The sequence below is a fragment of the Marmota flaviventris genome, chromosome 7 (assembly GCF_047511675.1).
Source record: "Marmota flaviventris isolate mMarFla1 chromosome 7, mMarFla1.hap1, whole genome shotgun sequence".
Taxonomy (NCBI): Eukaryota; Metazoa; Chordata; class Mammalia; order Rodentia; family Sciuridae; genus Marmota; species Marmota flaviventris.
The window spans coordinates 126,408,484-126,434,525 of record NC_092504.1 but is presented as its reverse complement, the minus strand read 5'-3'; the positions used below and the strand labels follow the sequence as shown (position 1 = coordinate 126,434,525).

The 26,042-nt window shown below is 37.1% G+C and overlaps 1 protein-coding gene across 4 annotated transcripts in view; it reads right to left on the bottom strand.

Annotated features, from left to right (window-relative positions):
- Inpp4b (inositol polyphosphate-4-phosphatase type II B) overlaps positions 1–26,042 on the bottom strand; it is a 372,392-nt gene that overhangs the window by 229,844 nt on the left and 116,506 nt on the right. For all 4 annotated transcript variants that reach the window (XM_071614653.1, XM_027926549.2, XM_071614654.1 and 1 more), the window contains one exon: positions 23,863–23,942. In XM_071614653.1, the coding sequence (XP_071470754.1) occupies positions 23,863–23,942 (80 nt within the window). The remainder of the gene's footprint in view (positions 1–23,862; positions 23,943–26,042) is intronic.

The following is a 26,042-nucleotide window of genomic DNA, read 5'->3' as shown; positions in this document are numbered from 1 at the left end:
CAGCAAAATCCAGATAGATCACATCTCTTATGTTACACTTGAAGACTCTATTTCTGTTCTCCAGTATCTTTCCCTTCCATTCCATCTACGCCGAGTTTTCTGCCTAAGCTCTTCTTTCACTGTTTTATTTTATTTTTCTCATGTTAAAAGTCTTCAGACAAAGCCCAATCCCTATCCAGAGAGGAGGGACTAGATAGCAACAGTCTTTCAAGGCCTGATATCACGACCTGTCAACTTTACAGACAGCTCAGTATTTTTTGGTTCAAATTGATCCACCTCATCGCACATCATTAAATAATGGAGTATGATGTGGCGGAAAGTGCCATGGACCTTGAGTACCAAAGTTCCTAGCCAAGGTGTTGGTTCCCTATAAAGTAAACAGCTTTGTAATTGGGAACAGGCAGCTCAGCTTCTAAAAAGGTCTCCCAGCTTTAAAATACGAAGACTGTAAACCATCCACTTACCTCACAAGATTTATGTAACCCAAAATAACAGATTTTTAGGTTTAAATGTAGAAATGATTCTATAACAAGTAACACAGTTACACAGCCTGGGCCACAAATCTTCAAGAGTACATTGTACAAATAATAACCATCCCCTTTTTAGGACTGTAGATCCCTTTTTAATGCTGAAAATGAAACCGCCCCAAAATGAGGAATATCACTAATACAAATTTCACCCTCGTCAGACACTATAAAAATCTGTCGTTAAATTATATTTTGAAACTTGTTTCAATAATAAAAGTGAAATATAAACCATCTCCTTGGATCAAGAATCAACCCATCAGCAAAGTGAGAAAACAAGGTTGGCATCTTGGGAATGCCATTGTCAGGAAGCTAAAGCAACTAAAATTACATCAGAATTAATCACACATCTTGATCTGCCAGTATGGCTTCAGGCAGCTTAGGAGAAGCCCTCTGTAGCCCATCACACACATGGAACACAACTACAACCCCTGGACATGGAACAGTTACAGTATTTGAGAGATTTGAAAACAGCATCAGGCAAACATGGGGGTGAGGTGGACCAGCATCTCAAACACCTCTCGGCCAGTAGTGAGGCTGCAGTTTCCCCCTCCGGTATCCCTTGACCTAGACCCAACACAGCCTCAAATGCAGAGATTAGCATTGGTGTAAACAGACAGGGATCCAGGAAAAGGCCTCTAGGGAGATTGAAACCAGAGGGTTCTACAGGACACCTGATGAATCTACAAACATCTAGCAATGAATGTTTGGAATCCAATTATTCGTTTCTTTCTTAAAAATTAAAATGCTTTGTAATGGACAACAGATCAGTGGTTGCTAGGGGTTTTGTGGGTAGACATAGGAACCAACAGGGCAGCAGAAAAGAGTTTTTGTATCCTAATTATATTGGTGGTTATGAGAATTTATTCGCGTGTTACAATATTCATAGAACTGTACAACAATAAAAAGTCAGTTTTACTCTGTTAGTTCATGAAATCAAAGAAATGAGAAAGGATACAGCCATTTTCTGTGATGATAATTTAGTAGACAATAAACACATTAATTTGGTCTGGGAATATAAAAGCCATATTTGTTAAAAGGTTATCCTCTTCTGTGTCAACCAAACCTAATTTCTGACATTTACTAGGGATGCCAGAGTCAAAGTGTGAATTTTATCCCATCTGTTGTGATTTTGAAATACCTGAAAACCTTAGAAATCTCACATATAAAAAAAAAAAAAAGAAGAAGAAGAAATTCGACCTGAACAATGGAAATGACATTACTGTCATCAGAATGGACAGGAAGATGCTTATTCAGGGGGAGTAATACATTTACCGGACCAATGACTCCCCACCATGGTGTAAATCAACTGGCCTCCTCCTGCCTGAAATCGCTCATATTTAGACTTAGGAAAAGAAACCACTGCTTAGATTTTTGTTGAATTTGTTTTATCATATTTATTTCCTTGCATTTTTAATTTTGAGTAAGAAAAAGGGAAAGAAAGGAAGAGAAACTCCACATTAGCAGAGGCTATTGAGAGACGAAGGAAATAGGAGCAGGGATGGAATAATGAGATCACACAATACCAAAAATAATTATATATATATATATATATATATATATATATATATATATATATATAGAGAGAGAGAGAGAGAGAGAGAGAGAGAGAGAGAGAAATCTTTATGGCAAAGGGAAAACAATACTGACAGCTAAGGAATTTTGCTTTTGCTCCTTCAATAATTTTTTTTTACATAAATGGCTTGTAAATGTCACAAAACTAATCAAAATGCTGTTAAACACTGTGAAAACATCCATACACAATACACATGGAGAACTGAAGTATTAAATGATCAATTAAATATTAATGAGGGAACATTATTTAATATTCATATTTTCAATTGTACACTTTTATCAGGTTTTCTTGTGGTTTTGGATTTTATGTCAGTTTTTAATAGTAAGAAAGAGTGTAAAAAAAGCTAGTATAAAAGGTCAAACTTATACAGTTTTTGAGCGTAATTATAAAGGACAATGTATTTCAATCCTGTGCAATCAGAAATTCAAGAGTTCTAAATTATAGGAGGCAGGTACTCTGAAACTGAACAACTCTTATCGCCTATATTTTTATGCTTAATTGCATTTCGATTTTTTTTAAATCCTCTGTCACTCAATTATAAAATCTTCTGGTTTTCAAATTTTTATTTTCTTTAATCTGATATATCCTACTAAAAACTTTTCCAAATGCATAAAACTCCATAAAATATAAAAATAAGTTCAAAATTATAGAAAACATCAGTTTTAAACCTTTATTTGGCACCTACTTGTACTATTAAGTACTATTCCATCCCAATACAACAGAGAAAAAAACAAAAATTTCTACCCTCAGGAATTTACATTCTAGGGGTAAACTAGTGAGAAATATATCAGAATATGATAAATGCCCAGAACAAAATGTAAGCAGGGTAAAATGGTAGAGAGAGGAGAGCTGTTTTGGGGCTGCTACTTTATGGTCAGTGGGAGAAAGTTCTGTTTAATATGATGATATTTGGACACATGCCTAAGGAAAAGAAGAAAGTGAGCCATATATCTTAATTGGAGCAAGATCTTTCCAGAAAGAATCAGATGGTCCAAATGCCTTTAAGTGAATATGGTTGCCATAATCCAGGAATGGCACATGCCAATGTGGCTAAAGCTAGGTAGGTAGGAAAGAGGGGACAGGAAGACCAAGTCAGAGAGGCATGTATTAGTTTTCTATCTCTGCATATCAAATTACCACAGACTCAGTCTTTAAACAGCACTCATTAATTATCTCACAGTTTCTTCAAAAGAGAAGTTCAGCCAGACTACTCTGCTTAGGGTCTAACGAGCTGAAATACATCTAGACGCAGACCGGGCTAGACGCTCATGAAGGAACTCACTTCCTGTGTTGACTGCTAGAATCTATTTCCTTGTGGCTGTGTTGACTGGGGTCTCCATTTTCTTGCAAGTTAACAGCCTGCATGATGCTCAGTTCTGAGGCCACTCTCAAGGTTCACTTCTTCAAGGCCAGCAGGAGAACTTCCCCCTCTAGTCTGCTAGGACTGGGTCTCAGACATGGCTACCCCAGCCACCTATATGAAATTACATGAGTGTCTATCCCACTATCTATGGCATAGAAGAAAAGCCTGTGAAGAAAGTGAATTTCCCATCATATTCAGGGGAAGTTGGGGACAAACCAAAGATCATTTAGATGAGTCAGGAGAAATTTGGAGAAGCACGAGGTGGGTCAGAGATTAGTTTTATTTTGAAGGGAGAGCTTATAACATACTGTTGTCCTTGGTTAGATGAAAAGGATAAGAGAGAGTGGAATCCAAGTCCACAGGGATCTGGGCCCAAGCAATGGGAAGCGGGAAATGCAGGTTCCTGCAAGGGGAGACTGTGAGGAGAACAGGTTTTCAGGGGGAGTGGTGGGCAGTGGATGGGAGGCACTCAGATTTGCCTATTTTAGATTTGAGGCATTATTCAAAATTGAATTATCATACCTTAGTTTATTGTGAAGGTCAGGAGCCCTAGGGTTGGTCAACCATCCACAGTAGAGAAGGCGCTGATTTCAGATAGGAAGTGAGGGTTCATTACATAGGAGGGAAAGCAGATGAGGTGCGGATGGGTTGGTAAATGTGCTGTAGAAAATCGTCAGATTCCTCTTCTTGTTGAAACAGAAACCAGATAAATGAGTTGAGAGAGAGGATAAAGAGAGTGATTTTGGAGGTTTTAGAGATGTAAACATCAGCATCATCAGAACATCAATGCTAGTGACTGGGGAAGAGATCCCTGGAAGAATGTACAATTGGCATGCATAAGCCCCTGGGTCTGATCCCCCTACAAATAAAGAAGCATAGACGCTATTAAAAGCTTTGAGACTGGGTACAGGAGAATGAATGAAGAGTGAAAAGAGAAGAGTCCCTACACTAAAGGGAGAAACAGGACCCTTCCATGCTTAGAGGTCAGGGTGTTGAAGAGCAAACAGGAAAAGAAACAGACAGGGGCCACAGTGTTAGGAGGAGGGAAAAAAAAAAGTCTGGTGTCCCAGTACCTACTGCAAAACATGTTTTAAGGAGCAAGCAACTGACCCACTGTGTCGACAGGCCATTAAGAGGGGCACTGAGAATTATCCTCTGGATTTAGCAATATGGAGCAACTGCAGATCATGACCAGTGAATAAAGTTCACTGGTAAAGTGGCAGGGATGAGAGGCTGAGGAGGACAGATTCGAAAGACAAATCAAAAGAGGGGAAGCAGAGGCAGCTCTTGCAATAGTTTGGACACAAAGAGGAGCAGGGAAATGCAGCATGAATTGGAAGGAAACAGCAGCCTGGTGTGGCACTGTCTTATACTGACAGATATCTACCAGATAATACTTAATGAGGCCAGCCGAAAAGTTACTGTAGTGACGTTCTGGGTAGGTAAGGAGAGGTGGAATCTAAAGCACTGATTGTAGAAAGGAAGCCAGAATTCATCTCAAAAGCAGGAGGGAAGGCAGAGAAGACGCAGACAAGTTGGTAAATTTGGCTTGGGAAATTGTTAGATTCCTCTTCTCTGTGAAACAGAAACCAGATAAATTAGCTGAGAAAGAGGAAGAGGAGAGAGGCTTGGGAGTTTCAGCAAAGAGGTGGCAGAAAATAATGTTCCCAGAGATTGGGAGAGTGTGACCCAGGAAATATGTGGGGCTACAAGGTTAGGAAACCAGGTATCTAGGGGTCACAGGCTCAAATGCAGCCTGTAAGCCCCCTCAACTACAGGAAAGCTCCTGCGGAGTGGGTGAGCTAAACATGGGCTTCGCCAGACTTTGTTAGTGTAGTTTTGTTTTTCATTGATAAGTTAATGAGGTTATGTCTTTCTCTGGGAACATAGTAGCAGGAGAGAGGCACAGGAGTTGAGGGTATATGTGAGGGAGTTGTCTTGTGATCTCTCAGGGATGGGCTGTGGGATCTTCACCTAGATAAGAAAGGATATGGGGGAGGGGCCATGAATGACAGAGCAGGAGCACAGCACGGGTGTGTCAGTGCAAAGAGCCGCCAGAACTTGTGTATCAGAAGTGGGGAGGGGGGAGTCCGCAAGGGGGATGCTTCAAGTGGAGACACTGGAGGATTGGTGATGAGACTCAGGGAAGGCCTTGGGAGCGAGTTGCTGAGGTAGGATGGAGAAAATCCTGAGAGGCTAATGAACTGAAAAGGTCATCCATGTGGTCCTGCATCCAGGAACTGAGAGGAGTGGCGCTGAAGAGAGACCCAGTGTGTCACAAGCTAAAATTCTCATGAAATGGGGGGAGGTGATATCTGGGGGTGACCTCAGTAATGTGAAGAATTGGATGGTTTGAGGCCATGAGCCACAGTCCAGGGTAACTTCAGGAGATGTCTATCCTATCTCAGGTATGAAAGGCAGGGCTACAGGGAGAGGGCAGCTTCCAGGGAAATAAAGAGAAATGACGGAGGGAGGGGCACCGGGCTGAGGGTGGACCTCAGGTTATCAGAGTAGAGCTGAGGAGCACAGGCTACCATGGTCAGAGCATGGGGTGCACCAAGGGGAGCAGGGTGACTGGCCATGTAGATGAAGGATGACTTAGGAACTAATGTTATAGCAAAGCACCTGAGAAATAGTAGCCATTAATAGTCACAATAAAGAAACTCAGCTTAGCTAGGCGACATATGCAAGACAGGTTGGCACTAGTTTTAAAGGACTATAAAGACCTGAAAGTTCCCATTTTTTGGTTTTAACTTATTGAACTACCTGATCTTAGTCATGCATTACTAAATCACCTAGTAATTATTTTAGAGGCCAAAATGTGACTGATTCATAGGTCAAGCAGTCTATACTGAACAATAAAGATTCTTACAGAAGGTGTTTTTTTTTCCCCCTAAAAGGAAGAAAAGTAATTAAAGAGAAGTTCAATATTTCTGCCATAGAAAAACTATATTGCTTTTATTCATGTTAAATAAATTCTGAAGATCAGCAAAAATAAATCATCTTGTACTAGTTTTTCAACTTCAAGTACCCAGCAAAGTTGCCTACTTCTTTTTCTGAATTTCTCACTTTTAAGACATTATTCCAAGAATTCTGATTATTAGTGGATATATCTATTATAACTCAAAGGTCTTCATCATATCTCTAAGGAAGAATCAGTATAAGAAAAAATATGTTTTGGGTATTTGGCAGACTGAGGTTATAACAGGAAGTAGAAAGATATAAAACTTGAAAGTCATGGGATTAAAATTTTCAATTCAAAAGGGATTGCTATGTATCCTTCTGTAAATTTTCAAGAAGCATAATGAAATGTGTTCCTAATAAAAGATTTGCTGGTTTTAGATAACCCTGGATGTAGCCGTTCCTTTTTTCTGTTATTCTGAGATAGATTCCTTGGAACTCAGTTATTAGGTTTGGTGAAAATCAGAGAATGTAAAAGTCAAGAGTAACTTTTAGCATCACCCAGTCTATTTTGTAAAAACTGAGTCATCTGAAGTGTTAGGCCTTATCCAAGAATGGAAACAGTCAGATGACCACACCCAATCTTTTAACACTTATTTCTGAAGACCAAAACTCAAAGTGGTGGTAACTTATTTATTAGTTGCTTGGTCAATAATTGTTTTTTTAATTTTAAAATCTTCATAAAATCTATCAACAACCTGCTCCTAAACTGTGAGAAAACTTGTTTTGTGTTAAAGTAGTTGATCTTCCTTACAGGCAAGAGACATTTTGGGATGGGTTCATCTCTTCTTTTAAATTTCCTCCTTACTTGTTTGTTCTCTTCGACTGTATTCTCACACAGCAGCATGACCTTTCCTATGTGTCTCTCCTCCATGTTTGGACTTTAGTTATTCTTTATGCACTGAGAGAATTGTGTCTTATGAGCATCTTCATCTTCTTCCATTAGATTATTCATATAATCTGGAATTTTCTGGTCTATAATGTGCTTCCAAACTACTTCCCATTGCATTCTTTCTGAATCAAAACTGGGGAAGCATTAAGTTCTGGGAGGAATAGTCAAGTTTTCATTCATAACTTTCTCCACAGTCTCAAAAACTTGATTTCCTGGGTATTTTTGGCAAGGACTGCATCCAAATACAAAATGCCTTCACTATATCCTCTGGGAGTTCATGGGCATGAGCTGCACAGACTCTCATAACCCCTTTGACAAAGGCATGAGGAAGCTGACAAAGGACAGCTGTGTCTGTCACCAAACCATCATCCTGTATTGGGATGTGCTGTTTTTATTTTTATCCTGCAGTATGACACATTTCCAGGCATAGCCTTCAGCTTCACCTTTTGTATTTCACTGGCTATCTCTTGTAGAAGGTCTTACCCTTGAGAACTTTCATAAACTCTATTCTGCAGAACAGAGTCCCACACCTGGGGCTTGGCACAGACCCACAGCAATGCTGTGACCTTTGTCTTTTGATTCTTACTGGTAAAAACAAGAAAACATTGTTGATATAATAAGAGTTTGAGCATAAAAGTCTATTCAAAAAATCACATCAGAATGTAGGAGCTCTTGGTTTTAGTTGGCTTGGGTTGCCATAACAAAGTATCACAGAGCGGGGGGTGCTCAACCAACTGAAATTTACTCTCACAATTCTAAGGGGCTGGAAGTCTGAGATCAGTGTACAGGGATAGCTGGCTTCTGGTGAGGACTCCTTCTGGCTTGTAGATGGCTGTATTCTAGTTGTGTCCTCCCACGAGGGAAAGAGAACAAACACTCAGCCTTCTGTTCTTATAAAAGTCCAGATCCCAGGAGCAAGGTCCCATCCTCACCAGTTCATCTCTTGCCAACTCCAAAGGGCCCATCTTCAAATACCAGCACATTGGGGGTTGGGGCCATATGAATTCGGAAGGGCACAAACATTCAGTCCAAATATTTGAAAACCTCAAACTTGAAAATTTAGCAGAACAGAACTTAAAACTGCCCTTTATTTATTACTTTTGCTTCAGTGAGAATTCCCATGAATTACATTTATAAATATCTGGAAAATTTTATCTTAATATAACTTTGATTACTAAACAGGGACCATCTTACTTCAAATAAGCCTTTTGTTTTTATTGCAGTCTTATAAATTGCCCTGCTCATAAATTATCTTCTCTCATCCTTTATTTTTCTTTTTTCATTTTCACTGGAATGTACCAACAATGTAGAGTTAGATAACTTAACAATCCCAAGTCAATTTTTCTCATCTATAAAATGGGTATAATTATATTACATTCCTTATAAGATACTTTGCAACTTAAAAAAAAAAAAAAAAACACTGTGCACACACTCAGTAAACTTATTTTCCTGGTAGTACCTTTGGAGAAAGGTACTTCCTTTTTGGAAGCAGCAGGGGATACAAGCATATGGCTATTTTGAATCCTACAGTATTGCTTGGGTTCATCTTCTGCCTTGCTGATCAAGTTTTCTGCAGTGTCAAATGGCTATTTCTTATTTTCAATGTGTTTAAATATAAACCATTATGTTTTTACCTTCATGATGTACTTTCTTCTCCATCCTGTTATTGAGTACACTGACGTGTTGAAGGACTTTCCTGGGAACACTGTACACTTTCTAAAATATTCTTTCACGAATGGATTTTAAAACTTTTTCGTGATGATTTTTCTCTATTTGCCTATTCAGAAATGTACTTCTCTTGATAATAATTTAAAATACTTTTCTAGGCTTCAAAGAGTTGCTTCAATATTTTCTTCATTCGTTTGTTCTTAAAAACTGAACTCATCTAAACTTGATAACGTTTAACTGAATTTCCAATTTTTCTCTTAAAAAGAGTTTCTTTGCAGCCTCCCATGCTCAGCATTAGCTCTGTTCTTCCCCAAAATCTAATCTAACTTCTTAGATTCATTTCTGTTTCATTTTTCTCTTTCATATTAAACATGCATGCTATCATCAATTTCTAACTGTCCTTTTTTTCAAAATGAATCCAGAATGGGACTCTGCCTCACCACCTCTAAATCACCTCCCTGGTTCAAGCCATCAGCACCCCTCACTGCAGTAGGATGGAGTTTCCCACCTGTTTTTTCTGCTTCTACTCTTGTCTTCCCTACACTTGGTACATTCACGACATAAGTCAGAGCATAAATCAGAACATGCCACTTCTCTGTTCAGAACCTTTCTAGGGTTCTCAGCTTTAGCCAGTGTAAAGGATGAAGATGTCAGATGGATTTCATCTCTGAACCAACTTGACTTTGTTACCTCTTTGGCCTCATTTATTTAACTCTCCTTCTCACTCAATTGATTCAACTCTTGTCTCATGGAACAATAGTGTTCCTTGGATGAACCAAGAAAACTCCTTCTTTAGGGGCTTAGCATTAACTATGCTTCTGATTCTTCAATGCCCCCCACCAACCAACACCATCACCACCACTCCCAACCAATATCTGTGTGGTTATTTTCTCTTTAAGGAATATGCTCAAATGTCATCTTCCCAATGAGACTGGCCCTAATCACCCACTGAAAAAGGCTGCCCATGTAGATGTGAGGGAGTCTATGACCAAAACCAATTTGGGAGTTTTTGGATACTCATTTTCAAAGAGAAGAAGCTCTTCAGGGCTCAGTGTTATATCAGGGTTGATGCTGATAGTGGTAACAGTGATCAGTATATATTGGGGGCTATGTACCATGCACTATTTTCAATTGAATCTCATGTATTCTTTTTAAAATATCTCAAATCAACCTTACAAAGCACATGCTACTCTTGTTCCCAGTTACAGATAATGGTAAGACACCAGAGAACTCCCATGTGTGCCTGTTTCTATAGGCTTCTTTGGGTCCGATCCTGAAGGGCTATCTTCCAGTAACACAGAAGTTATCTAATATAGATTAAACCCTTTTCCTTGTATCATTAATAATCAGGAACTCCAAGCAATGCAAACATTACTTTCTGCACACCCTGTGCCCGCTGTTCCCTACACTAAGTCATACAGGGAGACAATCCTCAGGAAACTAACACTAGGGATCAGGAGCTCATCTAATTAGAATTATTCAATTTAGAGAGGATAAAACTAAAGCACAAAAGTCTATGTTCTGAAGTTGCTGTGTCTAGTCAGTGGCAGAATGAGGACCAAAATTCTTTGGAGTGATGTGACTTTGTTTGCAAATGAACCTCATGAGTCAATTTCATGTGCTGATTATGAATATGTAAGACCTTTCCCTGGAATGAGTATTTATGAGCTATGATGAAATGTTACTTGTTCTCTACTCTTAGTTTCTCTTCCAGTTTCATGGGTACCCAGCATCCTATGCCTAAAATCAATTTCAGAAGGACTTCCTCCTTACCACTTAGAAACTCATTAGCTCTGATTTCTGGCTCTGTCTCCCTATGGAAAAGGTATTAGGTAGAAAGTCTGTAAAAATTCTCTTTGAAGAATGGACCTATAATATATGAAAAAGGGAAAACATTCTCCAGAAAAGATAAATATTCCCATTTTTTTATTCACTTTAGCCCTGAAACTCAAAGAATATTTTGCTACATCAGTTCATATCTATAAATAGTATCTTGGGACTCAAGGAATTTAAAGATATTACAAAGACAATCTTTGAGAAAAATAATACAATTTTATAACAAATATTATAAAACCAATTCTATGTAATTTTACCATTTTCCTTCCCTGGAGCTTCATATATCTAATATTGTCTCAGATATTTTTCAAATGAACTTGGCAGGAAACGATAACGTCAGCTGACTAGCACTTGATTCAAGGACTCATGGGGATTCTGGGAAAGGAGAGATGGAATGTAAGAAAGAGGAGGGAGGAAAAATGTTTCTTTTTTCTATTAAAGTTAAGGGGATCATTTTAATATTGCTTATGAACCTATAAATTATGCTTATCTCAGCGGTATTCATATCATTACTAGACGGATTGGGAAATTTAAGCAAGGTCATTAACTCCTGGTGATGGCAAGGGAGCTGTGACTTCCTTCAATGTCACAACGTCAGGTTCACCCTCCATGATTTAGAGGCCTCTCCACTTGGGCAGAGGATCAATCTTTTTTTACTGGTGTGAGAGGCAAGTCTCAAGAGTTGAGAAATTTTGTGTTTGTTGGATGTTTGCCCAACAAATGAGCAAACTCAAGATCCCTTAGAGACCATCTCTCCTATTTATTGTGTGAGACTCTGGAAAATCTTCCATTTGATTCTAGATAAGAGAAAATAATTTCTACTAAACACCATTTCTAAGTTTAGATTGGAAACTTTCAAGCCAGCTTTCACTAAGAAAGACGGCCTCAGAAAAATACTGGGGGAGAAGAAATAAAATAAAATTCAAGTTATCTGCACTGGTCTTCCATGAGCACACAGGATTAGAACATGCTTATTAGGAGAGTTTAAATTTGTTTTTATTGGTCAACATTTATGTTAAGCTCTGAAGGACTGCTTGTTTACTTCCTAATTTACATGTATCAGTGTTAGAGATGACATTCACTATTTATCTGCAAAAAGTTAATCTTTTGCTTTTCTTATACAAAGTAATGAATGCCCAGTAACATTTAGGTCAGGACCAATTAAACCTACTTTCAATGATTTGGGTTAATTTTAAAAGCTTTTTTTTTTTCTATGCAATAAAACTGTCCCAGAATGTAATAAAATCATCAGTGCAACATAATGTTATAAAGAAGCACCCTTAATTACTTCACATTTTCTATGCAAATTTAATAAGTTTTTAAGTACATTGATTAGAGAATCCAGTGGATCACCCCCAAAGGGACCATCCCCCACTGTAGCACATCACTGAGAAAAACAATCTGATTATATTGACGTTAATTATATTGAAATAAAATAAAATAAACTTGCCTATTCTCCCTTTTCTCTTATTCTGAACCTTTTTGGCATTTTCTCATTGATCTTATCCTTCTCTTCTGCTTTCTTAGCATCACATTTATCTTATTATTTTTCATGTGTTTTTTGTTCTCCTATCTTCCATGAATAAAATAGTATTCTTCTCCTTTGACTTCTCCCTTTATTTTACTGAAGCCTGATCACAGATAACCTTTCCTAGCCACAGTTTTACTATGAAAGCACATAGTATGGCTTAGAACAGGCACCTGTGAATTGCACTTAATGAATAAAATTGGGACTCCTTGGGCTAGAGGAAGCTGTCCCAGGGAAGACACTGTCAAGTGGCAGGTCACTTTCTATATGCCCTCTGAGCCACACCTCCAGTACCTCTCATACTTATACAGTAAATAAAACTGACAATTTATAAACAGAAAATCAAAAGGAAACACAGTTAAACATGTGGCCTCCTTGTGATCATTAAGCCTCTATTAGCCAGAGCAGGATGAGGAGCTCTGACCTCCTTCCAGCATCTACTCAAAAGCATAAGATACTCTTGTGAGTCATCTGGAGAAAGGATGATAGCTAGACATTTTCTAGATATGCTGAGAGGCTCTTACCTCTTGTTTTTAGTAAGAGTAAAGTTGGAGAACATCAGAATTTTCTAGACAGTTAAGACCTATTGCTTGGGCAAGGGGTACCAAAAATGGTGAAAAAACAAAATGGACCTCTGGATAGGGAAGAAACTTTGGTGGATCATCTGCACATACAATGCTCTGGTCTATTATTGGCTGAAGTTGAAAACTGAGCTCAAAGAACACAAGAGAGAATTCCAGAGAAATACAGAAACTCTTGACTCCACACTTGATGTTAAATAGCCATAGCCACTATAAAAGGGGGGAGAGGGTGGCCAGTGTCAAGGGCAATGTGCGTGGCTGAAGATGAGACAGAAAAAGCAGACCCCCCACTTGGCTCTGCAAGGGAAACTTCTGCACCTTGGCTGAAGAGTTTGCATATTCACACTCATTGTGGAGGCTGGAGGCCAGTGTGGGCAAGAGGAAGAGGGAAGATGAAATTTCAAGAAGGAAATAGAAAACATAACCAGACAAGAATTTTAGGAAGGATAAGTTGAAAATGATGCTGAAATTTCTGACTAGGGTTACACTTAGAATATCTGATAGTTCTTTATTTAACCAAGAAAGGAAAAGTATTCAAAGGAAGAGCTCTCAGAAGAGTGAAGTTCAAGTTGGGGTCCTTAAAGTATGCAATTGTGAAAGTACATGTGTGTTTATTTATCTAAGCTTTAAAAATCTGCCAGTGAACAAAGAGATGTTTGGCATTTTGCAATTCCTTCCCCTTACATTTTGTACAAACTCCACAAAACGTTGTCTATGTAGTCCAGAGGGATGAGTCTAGAGAATATGGGACTGTCATTGACTGTGGATGAGACATGTGGAGGGGATATGATGTGCAGAAGGCAGGGATATGAGAGTGTGTTCTTTTGGGTGTAGACCCCATGCCTGCTGACAGGAGTGTGTGTTTCAACAATATATTATGGTAGAAGAAAGTGGATAAATACACACAGACATTCATTCATCTGTTTCTCTGGAAAATGCTTTACTGTTTCTGTGGTTTTAAATCAGGATTTTCTAAACTGCATTGTTTAGAAAAAAACTGTGTTTCTTGGAAGACAGCATCTATTAAGCTATTCATAGGTGTTCTGTGAAGAAAGCATCTTGTATTTAATTTAAGGAGGGCTAAACCAGGTGCAGTGGTGCACATCTGTAATTCTTGTGGCTCAGGAGGCTGAGGCAGGAGGATAGAAAGTTCAATGCCAGCCTCAGCAATCCTAAGCAGACCCTAAACAACTCAGTGAGACCCTGTCTCTAAACAAAAGTACAAAAAAAGGGATGGGGATGTGGCTCAGTGGTTAAGTGCCCCCAAGTTCAACTGCAGGACCAAAATTTTAAAAGAAAAAAGGGGGGGGGGGCTTGCCAGTGACAGAGGTCCTTTGAGAGTCTTAAAGGGCCTTGAAAGGCTGATGAAGGTTCTAAGAAGTCCTACAGAAAGAAAACTTACTTCTTTTTTTTTCATTTTCTTTTAAATATACGATTTTTAATTTTCAGACATATTTGACCCTAGAATTCCTTTATTGGAAGAATATATATATCAATAACCTAAATGATATGGTGTTATAAATAACATTGTTTAAAAACATCAGTCATAAATGTGCCCAGAGCCACAGAAACACAGTAATAATGATAAGACAACTTTGGCAAATACAGAAAAATCTAATACAAAATTTTCAGGTCAAATATAATTCCTTTTGGGTCTAATCATTCCTGCAAATTATCTTCAAAGCTATATTAGCTCTCAAACTTCTTAAGCAGGTAGGTCTTTGTATATAGATATTAACTTTGTGTGATTTTCATTTTAAAGAGGAGGGATTTTTCTATCCAAAAATGAGGAGCTATTGAAGTATATTCTAAGCATGTGTTGTCCCTTCAGTGTCTGGGAACTCCAAACCAATTTGCAATCTGAGGACTCCAACATCTTTTGAATAATGCAAACTATGAACGTGCTAATTGGTTTCCATAGTCATAGCTGCAGCTTCACGAAAATGGATTAGGAACATAATGAAGAATGCAGAATATATAACTGCAGGGCCATTTATGTTATAAATGAAAGTCTAGTTGAATGAAATGAAAAATAATAACATTGATGATGATAATAATATAAATAATAGGTGTATGATGAACACCTCCCTTGTATCAGATACCATTTCAGATAGTCTATGACTAGGATATCTGATCCTGTCCTGAAAATAAAAGACTGGGAGTAGATAAGCTCCTCTATTAATAAAGAAAAAAAATAAAAATAACTAACATTTATCAAGTACTGTGTCAGACACCACTGTAAACATTTCACATTATAACGCTTGTGACCTTCACAGGAATCCCTGGGAAAAATATACATTTCACTGATAAGGAAACAGTTTAAGCAATCAACTTTCTGCTAATTTCTAGAAGAACCCAGAAAAGGGCATAGCCATGTCCCCAAATCACATATTGTATTTCTTTACTGTCTTAATCCTATATTTGCATGTTTTGCATTCTTCTCTAGTTTCATGATAAAGTGATGGGATTTTAACAGTCATTATAAAGTGACTCATGTGAGAGCCTTGGGAATTTTAAGCAATTTTGGCCCCAAGAGTGTTTAACATAGCTACTTAAAGAAACATAATCAGTTTCACAAGCAAATTCCCTACTTCTGTGTTTCATCAAAAAGTCCCTTTCTCACAGTCCAGCTCAGAATAATAATCTCACTTGAATTTAGTTTTGTGGACAGTTTGCTGTATATTGCAACAAACACATCACTAATTCTAAAAGCAACTGATCCCCTGGGTTACCCTTTTACATTTCTGTAGTGATTTTGACAGTATATTTGTAAAGTTTTTAGTCAAAATAAATTTTATTTTTTCCCAACTCTATTGATATCCTTCAACCAAACAAGCTGCTTTTCATGTGCCTCTTGCTGGGATCTGCTGCCTTCTATACCAAGTAGGATACCAAAGCTGGGCTTTAAGTTTCAGGTAAGAATCCATTCCTTGGTTGATAGAAATGATATATCCAGATCAAGCATTAAATAAATCCCTTCTGCACTGACCACATTTAAAGACTGTGGTTGTCACATTTTATTAAAGGATTTCTTCAAGAAACTAAGCAGGAGATTAAGGAATGGCTGAAGAATTGGCAAGGGCAAATCAAGAACCAAGGGGAACAATATTTACAGTGTTTTCCTCTAATGCAGGGCAGTGGTTGGAACCTCTTTGCATGTACTAACTGCTCAGAACCATGCTGAGAGAGAAGTCAGGATCACTTCCCTTAGCAGACAGCAAGCCAAGACAACCTAGTGAGCACTCAAACTCAGATCTGTTATTATGTCCTCTATCTACAACCTCATTTCTTCCTGAGAAGAAAAAAGGAAAGGTTTAAAGTTGAAGGAAAGAGCAACTTTCAACTGTGCCAAAGAAAAAGGGAGACTTGTTCTACTTAACTCCATGAAGAGCCCGAACCGTGGCAAGGAGATGAAATTCAGGAAAACATACGTTTCTATACTAGACCTATCTGATGATAGGGTCGAGGGTTAGGGACAGTCCTGAGTTTGAGTTCCCTGTTACTGATGGGGACCAAGAAGTTGTTGAAGGGTCAGTTTTTTAAGGGCCCTTCGGGTCTCTAAAATAGCTTCATGCCTAAGATTCTAAATAAAATAGATGTTCTCTGGGAATTTGATATCAAGAACTCTTGTTCTCTAAAAATCTCCATTCTCCATCCTGTTCCAGCTATGTGACCCTGAAAAGTCAAACTGCCTTTCTTCTATCAGCTTATTAGTAAAACAGGAAAAATATCATCTCCCAGGCTACTAGAAGATTAAGGTTATTAGAAGATCAAGTAAGATAAAACACTCGAAATGCTTAATACATTTCAAACCTCAAAAAAAGTGTCGTCGTCCCTCCCTACATTTCTGTGAGGTGCCAGGCCATGTCAGAGCTGCCTTACAGAGCTTCATGCAGGAGCTTCCTGTAACTTTTGTTAGAATCATGCCAAAAGCCGGTGGAGGGACGTTCCAAGCTCTGTGCATCTAGATCTCTGCTGAGTGAGTGTTTGCTATTAATTCTCATGTTTCCCTGGCTGTTTACTTCCAAAGAGAAAAATGTAGTGCTCTGATGCATTGCTTCCGAACAATTTAAATATAAAAATTATAAAATATTAAATATTACAATTTAAATATAAAAATTTAAAAATAAATTTTTAATTTTTTATGCAAAAAAGAATCAATTAAGTTAGCTATTTGCATGTCATTCTCATTACTCACCTTTCTATTGATGCGTCCAATAAAGTATACTACTACTCTGCTATATAATCACAGATATAATACTCTCTCCTAAAAAGGGTCTATTGGCTGACAATTAATTTCTTTTGATATTACTTAATATATAAAAGATTCAGACATACAGTGTTTTGAGGACCATCAAAAATATCTGAAATAATCTTAGTTTATGGTAACTCAAAAAAAGGTAATTGGAAGATTAATGAAAGAGAATAAAACTATGCACACAAGACATACCTATTAAGGTGACTGAATGTAAACTTTTAAATTATATCTGAAGTTCAAATATATTTAATAAGAAAAGATTATCAGTTATCAAGAACATAAGTAATAATAAATGTTGGCAAGGATGTAGGGAAAAAGGTACACTTAGACATTACTAGTGAGACTGCAAATTGGCACAACTACTCTGGAAAACAGTATAGAGATTCCTCAGAAAACTTGGAATGGAACTAGAATTTGACCCAGTTATCTGACTCCTCAGCTTATACCCAAAGGCCTTAAAATCAACATCCTACAGTGATGCCACCATATCAATGTTTATAACAGCACAAAAAAAATTCTCAATAGCTAAGTTATGGAACTAACCTAGGTGCCTTTCAACAGACGAATGGATACAGAAACATGGTATATGCACACAATGGAATATTACTCAGCCATAAAGGAGAATGAAATCACAGCATTTGTCAGTAAGTAAATAGACCTGGAGACTATTATGCTAACTGCAATAAGCCAATCCCTAAAAAACAAAGGCTGGATGTTCTCTCTGATATGTGGATGCTAACATACAACAAGAAGGAATAGAGGATAGAAGTTCAGTGGATTAGACAAAGAGGAATTAAGGGAAATTTTTATAGAAAAAGGAAAGTCAGTAGAATGAATCAAACATACCTTTCCTATGTTCATATATAATACACGATCAGTGAAACTCCACATCATGTACAACCTCAAGAATGGAATCCTAATTAGAGTAAGTTATACCTGATGTATGTATAATGTCAAAATACACTTTACTGTCATGTATACCTAAAAAGTACAAATAAAATATTTAATAAAAAAGATACACTATACAAATATTCTTCATACTCATATGTTAAAGATCAGATCTGATGATTAAAGAAGAATTACATAATCTTTATTTTTGTGCAAGAAAAATAGTGATGTATAATTAAAGGTCTGGAGATGTTTAATATCATTTTTAAAATCCTTCATGGAAAACCCTATTGTCAGTCTATGGCTGGTTGTTCTCAGATCACCATGAGGATTCAGACCTGCTTATTGGAATTCAGGAACCAGTGGATTCTGAGCTACTGCAAAGCACCTTGCCTGCCTCCCACCTCCAACCTGCAAGATGTGACTGACAGTGTCACCTCTGTTTCTCCATGGGAACTTTGCATAGAGGACTATACAAAGTAGCCTGTGGGCCTCCCCCTTTTACCCTTCCTAGCTCCCAAGTTAAGATGATGTCCTTGGGAGATTCAGTTAAATGTTTGTAGGGGTTGTTGTTGTTGGTGGTGGTGGTGCTGTTTCTCTTTTATTTTTATTTTATTTGTTCTATTTAGGTATATGTGACAGTAGAATGAAGTTTGATTCATTGTATACAGATGGAGCACACATTTTCATTTCTCTGGTTGTACATGATGTAGAGTCACACCATTTGTGCAATTATATATGTGACTAGGGTAATGATGTCCACCTCATTCCACCATCTTTCCTAACCCTCTACCACACTCCCCTCCCCACACTCCCCTTTGTCCTATCCAAAGTTGCATAGGGCTATTTTATTTTTAGAAAGAATAAACTTGAACTCCTGTGTGATTAGGAAGGTTGAATTAAACAAAACATCAGAAACAATTTTCAAACTCATAAGTTTGATCTTACCTCCCTGGAGTACAAATGTTTGACAGTAATCACAATTGAGTATTCATGTTTTTTGAGAAAGCCAAATAATACTAAAACAATACAGGCACACACACATATATCCATCCAGACATTCAATGACATATATGTCCTTGCATGCTTATGTACCTATATAACTGCTCCGCAAAATAGGGAATTAATTTTGAATAAACAGTTGAACATTCTTTTTCTTCCTAGCTTTTCTCATATATCTGTATAAAATATAAACTACATATGCATTTAGGGTCATTGGAGTCATTTTCTTGGTCAAAGCACTATTATAGAGGGGCAAAAGTAGTAACTGAAAATAAGATAAATTCTCTTTGGTATGAATAAATGCTTGCACATCTGTATTTTATAAAGCTTTTAATCAAGTCCATCCTGATAAAATGATATAAAAGTGTGCCTAATTGGGGGGTTTACATATAGAGGTTACAAAAGAAATAATGGAGCACTTGTAAGGATGAGCTGAAGGTAAAGTGGCCTATACTGAAATACAGTGTATTCTAAGTGAAGCCTCCAGCTTCTTAAGATCACAGTCTATCAATCACTACTGCTCTGAAAGTTTCTTGTCTCAGATATACTCTACTGCTTACACTGCATCATGTTTAGTAATTTAGATGGATTCTACCGAGAAATAAACTCTCAGTACTAGGTTTACGCATAGCATCTATAAACATGTAAGGAAGTCATTATCGCGAATCAAAATTCCAACAATTATTATTGAAGCTTTACTATGTTGTAGGCACATAAAATTGAATTTTAAGAGAAAGCATTAAGAGATGGGGACTCCTAAATTCTCCAGAGGCTGGAATGAAAACTGTAGAAAGAAGTAAAGATTGTATTAGGTTGTGAGCTTCCTAGGAGATAGTAAAATAAAAACAGAAAAGGCTCTGGAATCATACTAAACTTGAGCACCAAACTTACTTGTAAATTCACCAGCTGTAGGATCTTAGACAAGTTGTTATAAAATAGAGATGATAATGCTACATTAATGAAATAATAAAATGATGCATTAAAGGTACCTAATATATTCCTTGCATGCCAACAGATGTTCAATAAATAATGATTCTTTTCATTAAACATTCTATTAGTAACATCAAGTGCATTCTATTAGTAACTCTGCTGCCATTTTTTAAATTTCACCAAGAACCTGCCACAGTTCTTAGCATATGAAAAATTCTTACTATAGATTTGCTAAATGAAAGAGCACTGAATGAAACCCATACTGTACATTTACAACACTTCCACCTGTCTCCATCCCTCTGAGATGAATTTCCTAGGACAGAAGTTGACCCTTTTTGAGGGATTCTGTTGTTTGTCTTTCTGGCTGTTTGAATATTTTAACAGCAATGTACTTTTTCCTCTGATTGCTAACACACCATCTCCAGACACAGATCTGACATTTCCATATTTCCATTCTCTTTTAAAACCATAGGAGAATATTATGATGATCCAAAATTCTGCTCATGTGGTCCCAAGAGGTTCAGGTCACTTGGTGGAGTACCCCAAGGCTAGGTTCTTAGGCAGCAAACCCTGTCTAGGGTTTGGCTAGAGTCATGGTTTTAGAATGAAAACAGATGTCTCAGGGTTTCCTCTGGCACCAATCAATCCCCTTTAAACTAGAAGGCTGATTCCTACTTTCTGCCTTCTTGGTTAACATCCCCAGCTTGTCCTTGGCATGACTCATTTAGTCATCACCTACTATAAGACCAGATGCTGGCGCAATCAAGCATGAAAGAAAGAGTGAACAGATGGTCCTGGACCCACGTCCTTGCTTTGCTCTGCATTAAGTTACATGACAGAAGACATATGTTTCATCTGGTTCTGTTTTCTCCTTCATTGAAGGAGACACACAGTGGGTCATTAAGATCACTGGCTTGGTCGTCAAAAATGTGTGGCTTTCCATGTTCCCTTTCCAGTTGAAGAGCAATGTAACGTTGCACAAATTACTTAAGTGTTTTCCACGTCTCAGATTGATTTATGAAATGGAGAAAATAATAGCATCATAGACCAGTTTGATGAGGGTCAATGAGACACCTGTAATATACTGAAAGGATAAAGCAGAGTAGACTATTGCTGTTGTTCTTCTTTTTCTCACTATCATTATCTCTTCTATATCTAAAATTATAATCCTCAATATAATAACTCTACCTTGTTTATATCAGAACACAGAATTCAGGACTATACAGCAAAGAACTGGAGATAAGAACAAAAAATATGATTGAAATATAAAAGAAATCAGAGGAAATAGGAACAACTGCATTTAAAGTAGCAAAACAAGTAGGCATAATACAAAGGTAAAGAGGTTAATACTAAATAAAGAAACCAATTCCATTTGGGATACTAGAACATTCTGACAGAAACATAGGAAACCATGCTTTTACATGAAGATGACTGATGTGTGTAGAAACCTCTTCATATATTGGAGTCATTTTCCCAGCATAATCAAAAAATCATATCTACAACCTCAAAAACACACCATACTGTATTTTATAAATGTGAGTCTAAGTCTAAAAATCAAGAGGTATGTTTCTGCCCCCCTCTAAGTTTTATGTAGGAAAATACCAAAACTCCCATACACCTGATATCCAGTTCAAAGCACTTATGACCTGGTAGCCACATTAAGCCACAGTTCATGGTGGAACTGGTTGAGAGGTTTAGAATCTAAATCATGGAGTAAGATGCACCAAAGGTTAAGAGAAGCAGAATTGTCTGCTTTGGAGAAACAGAAATAGCACCTGGAGATAAGGCACTAAGAAACTTCATCATCTAGAGTGGCAGCTATAAACATGGCCTTATTTCTGTGAATTTGTCCCTTAATTCTACTGTTTAAAAATAATGACTGGAATTTAAAAGGAATACAAGTTCAAGAGTAAGCAGCACAAAAGAATAATTTTTAAAAAACAAATGAAAAATGCTTCTTAGGCCTGACCTAATGTTCTCTCAAACTCAATACCTCAGAGACAGTCAGAAAACGAAGACAGATTACATCAGAAATATTTTTTAAACATACAACCACCACCACCAACAACAAAAACCCATCATGTACCACATGCCAAAAGGCTATGATGAATTTGTTATCTGTCTGATTCTTAGGGAGACCAGTCCACAAATCAGGCAAAGCACAAAAACTTGCCATTTTGATATTGGTATTCTAAAATTAACATTTACCTAAAAAACTCAATTTTGTGTTGTTGAATTTGTTTTCCATTTACAAATCAATATTAAATTACTAAGAATCGATGTTATTCAATGAAAGGTGGAAACTTGTCTTGTTTTCATCAAAATCTAAAATTTTTATATTTTACTTTTCTTCCAAGAATAGTAGTCTAAACTTGAGACTTATGTTCTGATCTTCTTTTTAAGGTACTGTACGTGTTCATAATTTTCATATCATTTATAATTTCTTGTTCAAATTTTGGTTTCAAATATGGGTCTCAATGGTGCACTATTATGCTTTGCTGTGGGTGCTAATGAGTTGCAAGATGATCATAAGATGTATATCTGATCTAGAAAATGTAAGCACTGTTGATGGTTCCAGGTTAGCTGGAGATTGGACATTCCATCACAGATCCAGGGCACCAGGGTTGCTCCAAGGATCATGCTAGGATGGTGATGCATTTTAGGGTATCAGTGACTTTGACAGCTAGCTTTGTTAACTAGCCCCTTTGGACACCAAAATGAAATTAATTATAGCACAACACTTTTTGGGGGACATAATACAAAACTCTGTAAAGATTTTTAATATGACTTCCGGAATAAAATACACTATCAGATATTTCAGAGATATAGCCTAAAGGAGGCTTTACTAGAAACCATAAACACTTATATTTCCTGCTCAGATTATGACTCATTTTAAATAAAAGCAAAGAAAATGCAGAGCCAAAGGATAAGGGAAAATCAGAGTAAGAGAAATCCAGAAGTAGAGTTCCCAGCCTAAGCTACAGCATCTTGAATGAAATAAATTGTTGGTTGCAAGTAGTTCCTTGGGGAAAGAGGAGACAAACAAACTTTAAGACATTATGTGATCTCCCCAAGTTGTCAATTCCACTATAGTAAGATTGATAAATGATGTTGTTGGAAATTTTTGTATCCATCATGCTATATATTCTCCAGAGTATTCTCTATGTACATATAATTTTAAAAGTTCTTACACACACACAAAAAACAGAGCATTGTTTTCAAATTTATCATTAACTTAAAAAAGACACATTTATCCTATTTAATGCACTTCACTTTGTAACTACCTAAAAACTGTTTTCTCATCTTTGGTATCAAAATAAATTTAAATTGGGCTCATACTCAGAATTAGCTATGCTCTGCTATCTGTTTCAATGAGTCTTCTTTAACTTATAAGTATTTTATGTTTAACAGCATAACAGCAAAAAAAAAAAAAAGCTAAAACTATCAATTCACTCTCTGCTATCATAAAGCTGTAAGGTTGCCTCTACAAAATTTTGAAACTAAAAACAATTTACTTGATTTAAAAAGTAACATTTTCATAGGTAACAGAAAATTTATTTAATAACATGGTCATAATTTATATTTATGGTTTATTTTCAAAGCACTCTGTCACTTTAATAATAATGTAATACTGGCTTTCCAATGAGGTATAATAACATTTCATACGTTGAAACATGAACTTGAATGTGAACTTGAATAATTACTGTTCCACTATAACTTGTTACGGTGGATATTTAAGCTATTTTAAAGTTGACATTTAACATCTGCAAGAATTATGAGTTTTCAATGCAACCAGCCATCAATAAATATCCGGGTTACTAACTTTACCAGTGTTGTGTGAACAAAGAGACCCACCTCAGGCTGAGGGACAGCAGCTGCTCCTTTGACTTCAGTAGCTCCGCCACTTTAAAACTAGCAAAGCCCAAGAAGCTTCGCTGAAAATGAGAAAGAAAGAATGGTTTCCATTAACTTCTGGGGTTCTTAATATTTTTGATGTCACATCAATCACACAAAATTAGTCTTTAGAAGAAAAAAAAATATTGAATCTATTAACCTAACAAAAATTTCCACTGACAGAAATACCATTACCAATAGCTTATCCACCCTGGAGATGCAACTGAGGGGGGAAAAGTATCATTTGGGTTAAAAACAAAGAGACCAACAGCCTGGAAAATAACAAGGTGTGAAATACAGCAGTCGTGACTTTTCCGTGAACTGTAATTTTCTCTCTGTAAGAAAAATCTAGGGTAAAAAAAAAAGATCATAAACTTTCAATATTTACCAACGCTGCAGTTCCTATTAGACTTCCTCACATCACTGGGATCAACAACTTTGTATTCCAGATATGAGCAAATCTGTTACTTGGAGCTATTTTTATGTGGGACTCTACAGGAGTTATAAATAGAAACGCTATAATTCTCCCCCATCACAGAAACATTTAAAAATATTTGTTTCCTTTGTTATTTCTTCACTGGCATGGGATAATTTCATTCCAATGTACACCGATAAAATGGTGCTCCTTCCATTATATTTTCTAAAATTGCTTTTTAAACCTATCACACGGGGTTGTTGACTTACCTACAAATTCTTTCTACTCTTTTTGACTCAATGTCAATAATAAAACCCTATTTTTTTTCTCTCTCTTTTAGGATAAAAATCTCCCATCTCTTTTTAATATCCCCTGGCTACTTCTGATTTGGAAGTCACAATATTATGACAGTAATAACATAAATAGTATCTCTTATTCTTTCCTCAAGATTAAGGAACAAGCAAGAAAATATCCAACCCTACTATTACCTATGACATTGCTGACAAGCATTATAGCCACTCTCCAAGAGGTTAAGACCATTTCTTCCAGAACTTTCTCTCATCACAAGTCTGCTGCTAGACTACAATTGGATTTAAATAGTCTGAGGCTAAGTGGATTTTTTTTCAGAAGAAAATAGGAAGTTGTTCCATATATAAAAGCAGGGTCTACAGGAAGCATTTGTTAAGCACTGTTATGGAAGAAGAGATTCAGGTGGGCACTTTATACCTCTTTCAAAACTCCAACTTGGGAAAGGAGGTTCATAAAAGTTTAAAACAGACATTTGAAAAGACAACTCAGTTTTGAAGTTGGAGATGTCTCTATGTATTAATGAGAAACCCAATACATTGATTTGAAACTCAAAGCACTAATTTACACACCAACTCAACAAAGCCTTGAAAATCTGAGGTTGTAGGAATAGATAGAAAAATATTAGGCAAAATCAGAGGTTTTGATGAGCAATGGAAGGGAAGTGAATCAGGGCAGAGAAGCAAGTTCGGAAGCTCCATCAACAAAAAAAGCAGAAATCGGTGACTTTTCCATAAAGGGAAGAAAGCTCAGGAAACATCCAGCCTAGGAAAGCATTCAGGTACCTTCCCAAACACTCCCATGGAAGGGACCACTTCTCCCCCCCACCCCACAGTCTTCTCTATTCCCTGTTTTATTTTTCTTCATTGGGGTTTGTCACCTCTGGGGATATTATATGTTTAATTGGTTATTTTTACTCTCCACAAATAATTGAGATTGGAAGATACACAAGAGCTTTATTTCCTTTCTGATAAACTTTGCCGGCAAAGCACTCAGTAGGCTGTGAAAAATGAATGAATAAATGGCAGAGACTCAAGCGTTTCAAGTAAGTTATTTTATTGTAGTGGCACCCCCTTCTCCACAGAAAAGTCTTAACTGGACTTCTCCAGAAATCCTCACCATGGCTAATTTTAGGACTGTCAGCAAAAGAGTCTCTACAAAAGAGTTCAATGCAGATAAACTTCCAATTTTCGTGTTGCCCTGTTTTACTTGGCCACTGGCTGGAAAGAAATCAGCACTCCAGGTGCTGGACACCCCTTACTAGTTTCTCACAAACACGTATCCAGTATAGTGGTTTGTAGAAATGTGTAAAGGAGGCCTCTGACCGTTTCTACATCTCTGGGGCTTCACAGAGATGTATAAATTTCTAAGGTAAGAGAAGTTACCAATTGGGCTCCATGGTAACAGCTGGCAGAGGGAG